Source organism: Mustelus asterias, chromosome 8 (genome assembly GCF_964213995.1).
Source record: "Mustelus asterias chromosome 8, sMusAst1.hap1.1, whole genome shotgun sequence".
Lineage (NCBI taxonomy): Eukaryota > Metazoa > Chordata > Chondrichthyes > Carcharhiniformes > Triakidae > Mustelus > Mustelus asterias.
The window spans coordinates 75,020,732-75,036,622 of NC_135808.1; the positions used below are offsets into that span (position 1 = coordinate 75,020,732).

General features: G+C 41.2%; 1 protein-coding gene across 2 annotated transcripts in view; it reads left to right on the forward strand.

Annotated features, from left to right (window-relative positions):
* The window catches only part of cdc14ab (cell division cycle 14Ab), a 145,247-nt gene that overhangs the window by 89,984 nt on the left and 39,372 nt on the right, over nt 1–15,891 (forward strand). For both annotated transcript variants that reach the window (XM_078218227.1, XM_078218228.1), the window contains exon 11: nt 5,742–5,904. In XM_078218227.1, the coding sequence (XP_078074353.1) occupies nt 5,742–5,904 (163 nt within the window). The remainder of the gene's footprint in view (nt 1–5,741; nt 5,905–15,891) is intronic.

A 15,891-nucleotide genomic window follows, 5' to 3' on the forward strand; every position in this document is an offset into this window, starting at 1 on the left:
GGTTCTATAAAAATAAGTAATTCAAAGTTTGGGTAGTTGCCCTTTCCCACCCCCAAAGAAACACATTTAAAATATGAGCTATTTAAAAACATACATTTCTTGCTATTCATTTAAGCAATTCAGCATTCACAAAATTCCAGAAAAGGAAATTAAAGGCAGAGTTGTAAGAGTTAACCTAGCAATTAAACAACATTATATCCTGAGTTAGCAAATACACAGTTGTGTATCAAAAACATCAGGATGGATATTTGAAGCAGTTGCATGGATGAAGCAAAGAAACAACATTACATTACCTGCTGTTTTACCATCACAAGCATACTCTAGACAAGAGGTGTGCAATTAATAGATATCAAAGCAATATCTCTTGAGAAAATTGAGTATTTTGAGTCATCGTTACAGCAGGAAATGAAAACAAAAACAATATCTAAATTCATCTAAGCAAAAATTCTTTGTTCAAGAAAAGAGCAATACTGCAAAACCATTAGCATCCATAAAAACATATAACAGGTCTAAAGGTAACTTATTTCCAAGTTCTCTTCCAACAGACTATACCAGTTTGACAGACTCTACCAGTTTGGCACATAACCACCACAGTGGAAGATCGCAACAAGGATCTGAGAAATGCCAGTTCCAGAACATGAAGAGTACAACATTCCTAAGCTTGAGGCTTACTGACTGCAGTTTCCACAGGCAAATTATGTAACCAATCTGAGTCTCCTAAATGCTGCAAGGAATATAGTTAAATCAATAGAAATAAAGATTAAGTAAATCCAAGTTCAAAATCTCAATTCTGCTGTAGTGCTATGGATATGCTGAAAAGTGCTCGTGTTTTCACTAAAAATTATTATTTGAAGGTTGAATTCTTAGTGGTAATATTTGTGTTCGCCATTATTTATTACTTGTAGTTTGCAAAAGACTAGGCTTTGATTTTGTTTTAGTGCTGGTACATTACTTCTTGAAAGGATATTATACACCATCTGTTAATTTCTTGGGTAATAATACCTCTTTCACTTAATGTTGAGCATGGCTGCTTAGACTGTACAGCATGCACATTACAATATAATACATTCTTTCCAGTTATGTAGCTGCACAGAAATGATCCAGCTACTCCCCAACCCAAGTGTGTGCAAAATGCCTTCTACAAATACAGGTATGCTTATCTAATCTGTATGCTAATCTTTTATTAGTCTACAACGACCCAGACATGAGGGAAGGAAACACCAGTGGTGGAAAGATTTGGGAACCATGGGTCTAAAGTTATCTTATCACTTGCAATGCTACACTTGCCATGTGTCATGCCTTCCATTACTTGTGTATCCCAAAATATTATTGTAATTAGGCAATGAATTGCTATCAAATTCTCATTACTGTATATTTCTGATGGAGGAGGTTGCTTTTCTTAATTCTAGTGCAGTATATTGTGAGATAACCAAATAAAATTTTCAGTATTTATTCAAAGTAGGCTGTGAGAACACAATTTGAGTTCTGGTGCTGGTTTGCAATTTTATGTTAGCTGGCACAGGGATGTAGTGTTCATTGTAAATCTTGGTATCTATCCAATTTTCAAATTGCCTCTACTGCAACTTGATCATTTAGTTTACACTCGTCCAGATGTTTAGTCCCTTGGTGCCATGGGCACTATATAGCATCTGATCATATGTTGGTTCTGAGTTGATAAATTATTCCACAGAAATTTTAATAGACCGGGATAATAGCATTACCACTAAATACATACATAGCCATGCAGATGAATAATGGAAGATTGACCATATTTTAAATGGAAGCTATAAAGCAGTTACTGTCTCTTTAAACTTGAAAAATGAAGGTAATGTGGAACTATCATAATTCAGCGTGGTGAGTTTTTAAAATATCTTAATTCACCTACCTATCTAAATTTGGTATCACTGAAAGCTCCTATATAAACTAGTTTTTATGGGAAATATCCATTGCAAAAAGAACCCTAGAGCGGCATGGTGGCATTGTTGCCTCACAGCGCCAGAGACCCAGGTTTGATTCCCAGCTTGGGTCACTGTCTGTGCGGAGTCTACACATTCTCCTCGTGTCTGCATGGGTTTCCTGCGGTTTCCTCTCTGTCCAAAAATGTGCAGGTTAGGTGGATTGGCCATGCTGAATTCCCCCTCAGTGTATCCTAACAGGCACCATAGTGTGGCGACTAGGGGAATTTCATTGTAGTGTTAATGTAAGCCTACCCATGACAAATAAACTATGTTGGAACTTCCAATGCGTTAAGAGGTGTTGCACGTTTTCTAAAACACAACACTCAACCCATCATAATGTTAACTGCCATGCAGAGTATTCCTGTATTCTTCACAAGTGCTTTCTGAAAACAACTTTTCTATAAACTAAAAAGTGCAAACAAATAAAATTGCATATTTCACAAGATTAAAGATATCTGCCAAATTGTCTTCTGAGGCTTTTAAATGTTTCATGAATTGTTTTACTTGAAGACTTTTACTCTTTTCTAAATAATCTGGGTTCAAACTTGACTGAATTCAGATTCTGCATCACTTTCACACAAGATGCAAAGAACAGTACAGCACAGGAAACAGGCCCTTCGGCCCTCCAAGCCTGTGCCGCTCCTTGGTCCAACTAGACCAATTGTTTGTATCCCTCCATTCCCAGGCTGCTCATGTGACTATCCAGGTCAGTCTTAAACGATGTCAGCGTGTCTGCCTCCACCACCCTACTTGGCAGCGCATTCCAGGCCCCCACCACCCTGTGTAAAAAAAAAAAACATCCCTCTAATATCTGAGTTATACTTCGCCCCTCTCACCTTGAGCCCGTAACCCCACGTGATCGTCACTTCTGATCTGGGAAAAAGCTTCCCACCGTTCACCCTATCTATCCCCTTCATAATCTTGTACACATCTATTAGATCTCCCCTCATTCTCCGTCTTTCCAGGGAGAACAAGCCCAGTTTACCCAATCTCTCCTCATAGCTAAGACCCTCCATACCAGGCAACATCCTGGTAAACCTTCTCTGCACTCTCTCTAACGCCTCCATGTCCTTCCGGTGGTGCGGCGACCAGAACTGGACGCAATACTCCAAATGTGGCCTAACCAGCGTTCTATACAGCTACATCATCAGACTCCAGCTTTTACACTCTATACCCTGTCCTATAAAGGCAAGCATACCATATGCCTTCTTCATCACCTTCTCCACCTGTGTTGCCACCTTCAAGGGTTTGTGGACTTGCACACCTAGGTCCCTCTGTGTTTCTATACTCTTGATGGCTCTGCCATTTATTGTATAACTCCTCCCTACATTATTTCTTCCAAAATGCATCACTTCGCATTTATCTGGATTAAATTCCATCTGCCACCTCTCCGCCCAATTTTCCAGCCTATCTATATCCTGCTGTATTGCCCGACAATGCTCCTCGCTATCCGCAAGTCCAGCCATCTTTGTGTCATCCGCAAACTTGCTGATAACACCAGTTACACCTTCTTCCAAATCATTTATATATATCACAAATAGCAGAGGTCCCAGTATAGAGCCCTGCGGAACACCACTGGTCACAGACCTCCAGCCGGAAAAAGACCCTTCGACCGCTACCCTCTGTCTCCTATGGCCAAGCCAGTTCTCCTTGTATCCCATGAGCCTTAACCTTCTTAACCAACCTGCCATGTGGGACTTTGTCAAATGCCTTACTGAAATCCATATAGATGACATCCACGGCCCTTCCTTCATCAACCGTTTTTGTCACTTCCTCAAAAAAACTCCACCAAATTTGTAAGGCACGACCTCCCTCTTATAAAACCATGCTGTCTGTCACTATTGAGATTGTTCCGTTCTAAATGTACATACATCCTGTCTCTAAGAATCCTCTCCAAAAACTTCCCTACCATGGACGTCAAGCTCACCGGCCTATAATTTCCCAGGTTATCCCTGCTACCCTTCTTAAACAACGGGACCACGTTCACTATCCTCCAATCCTCAGGAACCTCACCTGTGTCCAAAGAAGCGACAAAGATTTCCGTCAGAGGCCCAGCAATTTCATCTCTCGTCTCCCTGAGCAGTCTAGGATAGATGCCATCAGGCCCTGGGGCTTTGTCAGTTTTAAGGTTCCCTAAAAAAAAACCTAACACTTCCTCCCTTGTAATGGAGATTTTCTCTAACTGGTCAACACCTCCCTCCGAGACACTCCTGGTTAACACGTCCCTCTCCTTCGTGAATACTGATGCAAAGTATTCATTTAGGATCTCCCCTATTCCCTTGGGTTCTAAGCATAATTCCCCTCCTTTGTCCCTGAGAGGTCCGATTTTCTCCCTGACAACTCTTTTGTTCCTAACGTATGAAAGAATGCCTTAGGATTCTCCTTAATCCTGCCTGCCAAGAACATCTCGTGACCTCTTTTTGTCCTTCTAACTCCCCGTTTGAGTTCTTTCCTACTCTCTCTGTATTCCTCCAGAGCTCCATCTGTTTTCAGTTGCCTGGACTTGATGTACGCCTCCCTTTTCATTTTAATCTGATCCTCAATTTCCCTGGTTATCCATGGCTCTCGAATCCTACCTTTCCTATCTTTCCTTTTCACAGGCACATGCCTATCCTGCAGCCTCATCAATTGTTCCTTAAAAGACTCCCACATGCCAGACGTGGACTTACCCTTGAACATCCTCTCCCAATCAACGTCCACCAATAGCAGTACCTTTCAGTAGTTTCCAGATTTCCAAACTTATTTGATGAGCTAGAGAATATTTTTAAAATCTTTTATTCATTTAAACATTCTTTTGCTGAAAAAACTGTATTTTAGGGAGGGAAAGAGACTACTGTTTAGAAATTGCAAATTTCACTTAGCATCTTGCATTTAAGTAAATGTACTTGTGTAGTAGACCACGGAGCAGTATTGCCATTGAAGTAGCATTTCTTGAGGGTCATCTATTCAACTTTCTGTCTAAAAGGCCCTAAATGAGTTAATAACAAAGCTTTAAAAAAATCAGTTTCCAATAGCATTGCTATCTGTTTTGAGTGTACTGGACTTTGAGCAGATTTCTCCAGTTATTAATGCACATTTTTGCTGTGCCCAATTTTATTTGCTGAAGTTTGCATCTTGAGAACTGCATTTTAAATATCTTTGATCCAAATCTATGAACTTTTATTTTAGAGCAACGATCTTTCCTATTTCTGAATTGCATATGATGCTTATATGGCTTCGAGTGGAGTCTGAAAATAGTTGAACCAAATTGCTAGTGTGACTTTCAGCAGCATTTCGATATTTTCTGCACCAATTCTTTTTTGAAAGGTGGAGGCCAGTAACAGGCTTGTTTGTGATTTGGGCACTTCCAACTGTCAGCAAAGTTACTGATCTTGAAGATCTATACAACATCGCGCACACCTTTTTGAAAGTATGGGGTTTCAAAGACACTGCTTGTACTGAAAAATCTCTGCAAGCCAAATGAAATGTGTGAACAAAATTATTAAAATGAGCCAAAGTTGCCTTCAGATGCTGGTTGTGCAGCACATAATGCTCAAAAAAGTTAGCTATTAAATGTTGACTAATTCCAGGAGGAATCACTGCAAGCACCATCTCACCCACCTCGCTTTTTCAGCAAGATGAGCTGCCCGAAAACTCTGTGGTTAAAAATTGACAGTTTGTGTCGGTCATCTGCCAATGTCTGTTTAATCCCTATAAGATCATGCAGTTTTAATTTGACCATTTTAAATACAACGGTCTGAATAATAATGAGAACCTGTTTTGACCCCTTTAATTTGTCTCCAGGAAGCAAGGCCACATGTGGCTCGAAGGTGATATTTATAGGTCCTTGAAAAAACGGCAGAGTACTGACAAAGAATGCACTGGATTATCCCGGATCATTTCTGGCATCGACAGTCTCTCCCTTGGTGGGAACATGAAAGTGCATTCCATAGACAAGACAATAGAGGTAAGGATGTTCATATCATAATCCCAGTCTTTGTCATTCCTACTGTCTGCAATGTCATACGCTTGAAGATGACCCTCCGGTGTTGTTTTTAAAGAAAACCTGTAGTTTGGCAAAATATGTATATAGAACTTCTGCTAAGAACATGCAGCTCTTGTGTAATGGGCCATTTCAACTGCAACATCTATTTGTTTTTTTGGCTTTAAGATGTGATATTGCTGACAAGGCTCAAATCATCCATCTCTAGTTTCTCAATGTGTCAGTGGGCTGGCACCTTGATGGCACAATTTTTTTCCAAGTGACTGGTTTGCTTGGCATGAAGTGGAATTTATTGCCCTCCTCTGTGGCAAGTGTGGTGGGGAGAGCATTTAATCATACAGGAGGATGGTGAGTGGGAACTTTGCCATCTTCCTGCCTCCACCCCAATTAAGTCCATAGTGGGGGAGCCCCTGAATGGCCTTTCCACCCTGCTGCCAATTGAGGCCTTCAAGTGGTCAATTAGTCCAACCTTCTGCCCTTGCCGCCAGTCCCCCTGCCATCACTCATCCATGGCCTAGGATCCAGTGTTGATTCTTGGCCTTGGCTGGTTGTCATACTAGCAGCAGCCTCCATCTCCCTCGTAGCGGTGTTGGCTTCTAGACAGCTCCTGCTGGGCTGGACTTCTGCCCTTGGGTCCTTGATCCGAGGGATGGCTCACCACCATCTAGTTAAGTACCTTCCCCTAAAGAGGTGATGAGGGGTTTTCTCAGTGAGCAAGACCCTCTTTACCTCCATTAAATTCTGCCCAAAGAATCAGTTGGGAGTTGTAAGTAAACTCTGCAAGAGTGATGGGTTTGCTTCTATTTGTTTTCTTTGTTTCTTCACAATTTGAATACTATGATAAGATGCCAATATGATAGGTTAGTAAGGTCAGAGCATGTGGAGTCAGGGAATAAGTAGTAATATGAGTTGCCAACTTGCTTCGAGACAAAGAAGAGGGTAGGGTTAAAGGGTAACTATTCAGTGGTAGAAGGTAGAAAGTGGGAAGAGGAACTAGAAAGCACAAATAGACAAATCACTAGAAGTAGCAATACAGGTTAATAAGGGCATTTAGGGGGAAAAAAACAAGCATTAGGGTTTCATAGAATCCTACAGTGTAGAAGGAGGCCATTTGGCCCATCAAGTCTGCACCAACCACAATCCCACCCAAACCCTATCCCATTACCCCAGGCATTTACCTTAGCTAGTCTCCCTGACACTAAGGGACAATTTAGCATGGCCAATCCACCTAACCCACACATCTTTGGACTGTGGGAGGAAACCGGAGCACCCGGAGGAAACCCACGCAGACACGGGGAAAACGTGCAAACTCCACACAGACGGTGACCTGAGGCCAGGAATCGAACCCGGGTCCCTGGCACTGTGAGGCAGCAGTGCTAACCACTGTGCCTCTGTGCTGCTGCACCGTGCTCTCCATTTCTAGGGAGATGAAATTGAAAAGTTGTGCTTAACCTGTATTGAACCATGAAATTGTGTGTGCATTTTGGTCACCATATTATTTTCAGAGACATTGGGGCACAAGAGAGTGCAAAAGATAGGAGAGGATGAACATGCTCAGTCCCTTTTCTCTTGAATGGAGAAAGCTCGGAGGTGACCTAATTACTGGTCTTCAAAATTATGAAAGGTTTTGATAGAGTAGACATGAAGAATGTTCTCTCGAGGGGAAGATCAAACCAAGAGGCTATAGTTACCATGAGATCAAACATGAATTCACCAAAACCTTCTTCACCTGGGAATGTGGAAGTATTACCACAGGGAGTAATTGAATTAAATAATTTAAGGTAGAGCTAGCTAAATATAAGGGAGAAGGGAATAGCAGGTTATGCTGATAAGAGTTTGAGGAAGGTTGGGAGGAGGCTTAAGTGGAGCATTAACACCAGCAATGACTGGTTGGACCAAATGATCGTTTTGTTTTATTTTCTTTGTAATTCTGCACAATTATTGGATCTAGAAAAGCACATCTACAAATATAGGTCAGCGGTAAATTCTGAACTTTAGGAGGTCTTGTGGCTCAGTCAGTAGTGTCTCTGCCTCCGAGTCAAAACGTTGGCTCCCATTCCCAAACTGGTAGGCTACAGAACAGCCCAGCCACTGTTGCAGGTAAGCTAGCGTGTATCCACACTATCCCCCACCAGCCCAGATACGTGATAAATGCGAACAACCAGCAGGGCATTTGGCTGTAAAGCAACCTGCCAAATTCAAAAGTAGTGGTTGATATGAAGGTGAACCATCAACATTGTGACCCCCATGTAACATGGTGAAAAAACAAAAAAGGTAGAATTTGGAACTTTGTGATGTTTAACAAAAATCGAATTTGTTTACAAGCATAATTTTAACTCCTTTTGCTCTATACACATCCTTGTACCCTCTGTACTCTTAAGAAAAGTCATAGAATGTTACATCAGCATTACACAAACTTTTTACCCAAGTGTTTTCTCTACAAGAGTCACTGAGTCTAGATCTGCTCTCCTGTCTACTTTTTCAAGCAACTATCTGAATCCCCTTTCTAACAATTCTGTGCTATAAATTCTATTTTTTTTTATTCATTCAAAGAATGGCTAGGCCAGCGTTTACTGTCCATCACTAATTGGCCTTGAGAAAGTGGTAGTAAGTTCCTTTCTTAAACTTGTTGCACTCATTGTAGGGGAGTACTGTTGGGGAGGGAATTCCAGGATCACGACCCAGCAACAGTGAAGGAATGGGAGTATATTTCCAAGTCAAACTGGTGAATGGCTTGGAAGGGAATCTCCAGGTGATGGTATTCCTGTGTATCTGTTACCCTTTTGCTTATAGCTGGGTTTGAAAGGTGTTGTCTGAGGAGCCTTGGTGAGTTCCTGAAATGCATCTTGTAGATGGTACGCACTGTTGCTACTGTGCATTGACAGTGGAGTGAATAAATGTTTGTTTGTGGAAAGATGCCAATCAAGCAGGCTGCTTTATCCTGGGTGGCTTCATGAGTGTTGTTGGAGCTGCACTCATCCAGGTAAGGGGAGAGTATTCCATCACACTCCTGACTTATGTCTTGTAGATGGTGGACAGGCTTAGGGAGTCAGGAGGCGAGTTACTCACCACATGACTCCTAGTCTCTGTAGCCACTGTATTTATATGCCTAGTCCAGTTAAGCTTCTGGTCAATAGTAATCCCCAGGATGTTGATAGTGGGGGTTTAGGCATGGTAATGGCATTGAATGTCATGGGGCAATGTTTAGATTCTGTCTTGTTGGAGATGATCATTGCTTGGCACTTGTATGACACGAATGTTACTTGCCATCTGTCAGCCCAAGTCTGTATATTGTTTTAGGTCTTGTTGCATTTTGGTATCTGAGGAATCGCAAAAGGTGCTAAACATTGTAAAATTGTCAATGAACATCCCCACTTCTGACCTTATGATGACAGAAAGATCTTTGATGAAGCAGCTGAAGATGGTTGGTCCTAGGGCACTACCCTGAGGAACTCCTGAAGTGATGTCCTGAGCCTAGATGACTAACTTCCAACAACCACAACCATCTTCCTTTCTGCTAGGTATGATTCCAACCAGCGGAGAGTTTTCCACAATTCCCATCGACTCCAGTTTTGCTAGGGCTCCTTGATACCAAAACTCGGTCAAATGTGACCTTGGTAAGAACTAGGAACAGGAGTAGGCCATCTGACCCCTCGAGCCTGCTCTGCCATTCAATAAGATCATGGCTGATTTTTTTTGTGGCCTCCGCTCCACTTACCCGCCCGCTCACCATAATCCTTAATTCCTTTACTGTTCAAAAATGTATCTATCCTTGCCTTAAAAACATTCAATGAGGTAGCTTGAACTGCTTCACTGGGCAGGGAATTCCACAGATTCACAACCCTTTGTGTGAAGAAGTTCCTCCTCAACTCAGCCCTAAATCTGCTTCCCCTTATTTTGAGGCCATGTCCCCAAGTTCTAGTTTCATCTGCCAGTGGAAACGACTTCCCTGTTTCTATCTTATCTATTCCCTTATCTTATATGTTTCTACAAGGTTTCCCCTCATTCTTCTGAATTCCAATGAGTTTGGCCTCAGTCTACTTAGTCTCTCCTCATAAGCCAACCCTCTCAACTCCTGAATCAACCTAGTGAATCTCCTCTGCACCCCCTCCAGTGCCAGTATATTCTTTCTCAAATAAGGAGACAAAAACTGTACACAGTACTCCAGGTGTGGCCTCACCAACACCTTATACAGCTGCAACATAACCTCGCTGTTTTGAAACTCCATCCCTCTAGCAATGAAGGACAAAATTCCATTTGTCGCCTTAATTACCTGCTGCACCTGCAAACCAACTCTTTGTGATCCTTGCACAAGGACACCCAGGTCCCTCTGCACAGCAGCAAGCAGCAATTTTTTACCATTTAAATAATAGTCTATTTTACTGTTATTCCTACCAAAATGGATGACCTCACATTTACCAACATTGTACTCCATCTGCCAGACCCTCGCCCACCCACTCAGACTATCTATATCCCTTTGCAGACTTTCGGCGTCCTCTGCACACTTTGCTCTGCCACTCATCATAGTATCATCTGCGAATTTTGACACACTACACTTGGTCCCCAACTCCAAATCATCTATGTAAATTGTAAACAAATGCAATCCCAACACTGATCCCTGAGGCACACCACTAGTCACTGATCGCCAACCAGAAAAACACTCATTTACCCCCACTCTTTGCTTTCTATTGTTAGAAAGTATTCTGAGAGACAGGATCTACAGGCATTTAGAGAGGATGGACTGATTAGGGACAGTCAGCATGGCTTTGGGAGTGGAAAATCATGTCTCTCAAATCTAATTGAGTTTTTTGAAGTGGTAACCAAGAAGTTGGATGAGGGCCGTGCAGTTGATGTTGTCTACGGGACTTTAGCCAACCCTTTGACAAGGTACCACATGATAGGTTGTTGCATAAGGTTAAATTTCACGGGATCCAGAGTGAGGTAGCCAAATGGATACAAAATTAGCTTGATAAGAGGTTGGTTGTAGAGGGTTGTTTTTCAAACTCGAGGCCTGTGACCAGTGGTGTGCCTCAGGGATCTGTGCTGGGTCCACTGTTATTTGTCATTTATATTAATGATTTGGATGAGAATTTAGTAGGCATGGTTAGTAAGTCTGCAGATGACACCAAGATTGATGGTATAGTAGACAGTGAAGAAGATTATCTCTGATTGCAATGGGATCTTGATCAATTGAGCTGATGAATGGCAGATGGAGTTCAATTTAGACAAATGCGAGGTGATGCATTTTGGTCGATCGAACCAGGGCAGGACTTAATAGGGCATTGGGGAGAGTTATAGAGCAAAGAGATCTCTGGGTACAGGTTCGGAGCTCCTTGAAGGTCGAATCACAGTTGGACAGAGTGGTGAAGAAGGCCTTCGGCATGCTTGGTTTCATTGGTCAGAACATTGAATACAGGAGTTGGAACGTCTTGTTGAAGTTGTACAAGACCTTGGTCAGGCCACACTTGGAATACTTTTTCTAGTTTAATAATATCCTTTCTATAATAGGGTGACCAGAACTGTACAGAGTGCAAAAAAGATTTACTAGGATGCTACCGAGACTTCATGGTTTGAGTTATAAGAAGAGGCTGGACAGACTGGGACTATTTCCTCTGGAGTGTAGGAGGCTTGGGGGTGATTTGAGTTCATAGAAATCATAGAAACCCTACAGTGCAGAAGGAGGCCATTCGGCCCATCGAGTCTGCACCGACCACAATCCCACCCAGGCCCTACCTGCTAATCCCTTTTTTTTTTTACCCGCTAATCCCTCTAACCTACGCATCCCAGGACTCTAAGGGGCAATTTTTAACCTGGCCAATCAACCTAACCCGCACATCTTTGGACTGTGGGAGGAAACCGGAGCACCCGGAGGAAACCCACGCAGACACGAGGAGAATGTGCAAACTCCACACAGACAGTGATCTTATAGAGCTCCATAAAATAATGAGGGGCATAGATCAGCTAGATAGTCAATATCTTTTCCCAAAGGTAGGGGAGTCTAAAACTAGAGGGCATAGGTTTTAGGTGAGAGGGGAGCGATATAAAAGGGGCAATTCTTTCACCCAGAGGGTGGTGAGTGTCTGGAACAAGCTGCCAGAGGTAATAGTAGAGGCGGGTACAATTTTGTCTTTTAGAAAGCATTTAGACAGTTACATGGGTAAGATGTGTATAGCGGGATACGGGTCAAACACGGGCAATTGGGACTAGCTTGGGGTTTTTTAAAAAAAGGGGTAGCATGGACAAGTTGGGCCAAAGGGCCTGTTTCCATGCTGTAAATCTCTGACTCTTTGATATACCTTGGTTGAGTCTGTTCAAAAGCAATGCTGGAAACTGACTGAGGGCAGAAAATGGGGCTAATGGGGATACCTGGTGCCTGTAGTGTTGAAAAACACTGCACAAAGTCAAAGTTGAACACAGGATTAGCATTACCAACAGGCTTGGGCTGGGAAAGTAGACTAAATGATAAACGTTTAATTTAAAAAAAACTGAACAGTTTCCTTTTGCAGAAAGATTGGCAGTTTGAAAGGCTTTGATTTTAATTGCCTAATTAATCGGTTCTTTTCCTGTGTGTCCTTGTGACCTTGTGTGTGTCCCCCATTTCACAATTCGTTGCAGTGCTGCAGATAGTGAGTTTGACAGTTGTGGGGCCTACTCCAAATATTCTGGACAACTGGTATTTCTGGACTATCTATTAATGTTCATCCTGCTATGGTCTTTTCCGATTCTTGACACAATTTCCTAAATCTCAATATAGTATCAACAACAAATTTCAATATTATTTCCTCACCCAGATGATTGGTGAAGATTTTCAGATTGGTGGAATTAATAAATTATGTTGCAATGTACCTGGAATCTTGGTTTTGCACCATATAATTAAATGACTTGGATGAAAGAATAAAGAATTTCTTATCCAAGTTTGTCGATTACATTACACTAAATTGGGGGGCAAGTAAGATGCATAAATGGGAACTGGAATTACAAGGGCTCAAATTAACTCCGACAGGTGGAGTTCGATGTTGACTCTGAGAAAGGAAAATTGGAATGCATTCTTAAATTAAATGTTGCGGCAGAGCAAGGGAATTTGTACATTGTGTACACAATCATTTAAACTAGTGCATGAATACAAATCAAAAGGCCATTGGAATGTTGACCTTTTACCAGAAAAGAATTGTAAGAAGTTGTCAGTCCCCTTCTGGTGTACCGCCTTTAGTTTCGGGCATTAAATCTCAAAAATATTTTGATTGTGAAAGGGTTATTGATGCTAGGACTTCAACAGTTTTTATTGTAAGAGCAGGTTGAATAAACTTGGTATGTAATCAAAGTATTTAAAATGTTGAAAAAATTCAAAAGGGTGGGCATAAAGAAACTAATTTCTTAGGTGTGGTGTTCCAGAAGAAGAAAATCTTAATTTAGAGCTGGATGATTTAGGAGTGAAATCAGGAACCACACTTTCACAGGATAATGGAAACATGACCCTTTCTAGAAAGGATATATATGCTGGTGCAGTTGAAATTTTCAAAACTGGGAATCTAGAACAAAAGTGAGTGGTTGAGGTTCAGGGACAGATTAGTCATAGCATAATAGAATAGCAGGCAGGTCTGCAGAACTGAATGGTGTACTCGTGTTCCCATGTAATAATTAAGAGATGCTTCAACATAGACCTCTATTGTACACCACTCAGCACATTTCTCAGTCCAGGAACCTTGCCTTTTGTTTTCAGTCCTCAAACCATCCCTATGTATGTGTTTACTTTTCTCTTAATTCTGTACACTTTTGTCCTTACTATTGGTTGCACCTGTATTATAATGATGTACATATATAAATGCATCTTTCACCTGAATTTCCCCACATAAGGGCAATAAACTAAAAACATTCCATGTACAATGTTGAGTTTTCATATTTATAAGCAATTTGAAGGCAATGTTACTTGCACAAAGTAGATTTGAGTAATTTTTATTTGTCTCTTTCACTTGTGGAAGAAAGCTGAGTTTTGCAAAGTGGAATGCAGCATTCCATGTGTATGACTTGTACATAACATTTTTGTTGAAAATTCAAAAAATAAACTTTGTGCCAAATTATTGCCCTAGAAATCCACATGCAACATTTGATTTTTGCACTGTGTAACATTTAATGTTGTTGACTGGAGGGCTGCTGTGCAACGTGACTGACATTGGTTGCTAGTTAGTTATGCAGGATTCAGCAATGGAATGTATGCACATTAGTCTTTCGAAAGTGGACACAGTAATGATGTATGTATTGGTTATTAGTACCAAGAGATGAGAGTTTGGTTATTAAGAGGTTGTAGTGATGAAATGGGCTTGTGTATGTACTTGTTTATTCGGACATAACCTTTGTGGAAATACTTAATGAACAAGCTGGTTGAAAATTTTCGATTTCTGTAACTAGCATTGGCAAATTATTTTTTTGTACTGTAGACACTGTAATAATTAGCAGCAATAGTGAGGAAGTTGCCATGGTTTCAGCTTGTTCTTGTTTGTGAGAGTGCGAACAGCTGCTTTATCAAAATAGATACAGCCGGTGGCTAATAGCAAAGTAATTTGGAACAGAAGAGTTGGAAGTCTCTGACTTTTACTGTTCCTTATTTCGTGCATGAAACTAGTTAAGTTTAGTTCAATGTATATTGAAATTATTGGTGATTGTACTTGCTGTTCCCACTTTTCGCTGCTCTCAATTGATCATATGCTCAGTGGTCATCTCCCAGAATGAAATTACTGTTATATTTGTGCTGAAGTACATATTAAAAAGAATCTCCCAGTCAAAGTGCCCTCCCCATGTGACAGAATTTGATCCAAAAGCAGTAAAGTAAGGATTACTTTTTTTTAAAAAAAGTATTTTCTTTAAAACATCTCTGGAATCTACATTGTTTTTAAGAAGGGTTAGGCAAAGGACTTTTAAGAGTTTGCATCAATTGAAAAGGGATCAATTGCAATTTTCTTGGATAATAAATATTGGCCAATGTGGCTTGGCAACAGCACCAATAGGAAGGAGGTTAGGATGCAGAAATCATGTGCCCTGACGCAAAAGAGAGCAGTAGCAGAGAGCTAAACAGTAAAGGTGCTTTGTATGCACATGTACTGGTGTGCACCGGCTGCGCATAGTAGTGGTATTGTCAGAGATCCAGGGTAATGCTCTGGAGACCTGGGTTCAAATTTCACCATAACAGATGGTGGAATTTGAATTCACTAAAAATAACAAATTTGAAATTCAAATTCAATGACCAAGAAGCCACTGTTAATTGTCATTAATACTTAATTCTCTAATACTTAAATCTGCTGTCTTTACCTGGTCTGGCTTACATGTGACTCCAAATCCATAACAATGTCATTGACTTGTGAACTGTCCTCTGAAATGGGCCACTCGGTTAATTCGAGGACATTTGGGGATGGGCAACAAATACTAGCCTTGCCAGCGATACCCAATTCCCATAAAAGAATTTTTTTTAAAGTTGGCCTATTACCTTTTCAGAATCTGGAGGGCCCATCCAGCCACCTGAGAGAGGAAGACTTCTCTCTTTCCTGCACAACTCCTGCATTAGAGAATCTTGGGGCGTGTTCTCTTCCATTTCTCAAATTGCTTCTAGAATTTGACTACTTTTTCACACGCTTTCACAACTTTAGCCCCTGCTGCAGCCAGAATGCACCTTGTCTTTAAGCAGGCTACTTTTAAATGGTGCTAACTTTACAAAAACTTCAGCCTCCTACTGAGATATATAGCCATCGAACTACGCATTCAGCATAAGACTGCATGCCTCAATCATTATATTTAGCAGGCAGTAAAATTTATTGCAGGTGATTCTCTGACTACAGCTAGATAAATAGGAATAGAACCAAGACAGGGCAACCCATCCAACTAGATGATAGAGGACAGGCATTGAAGGAGGATGGTATTGTCAGTTATATAAAAAAGCTGCAGAGAGGGTAAGGGTAAGGC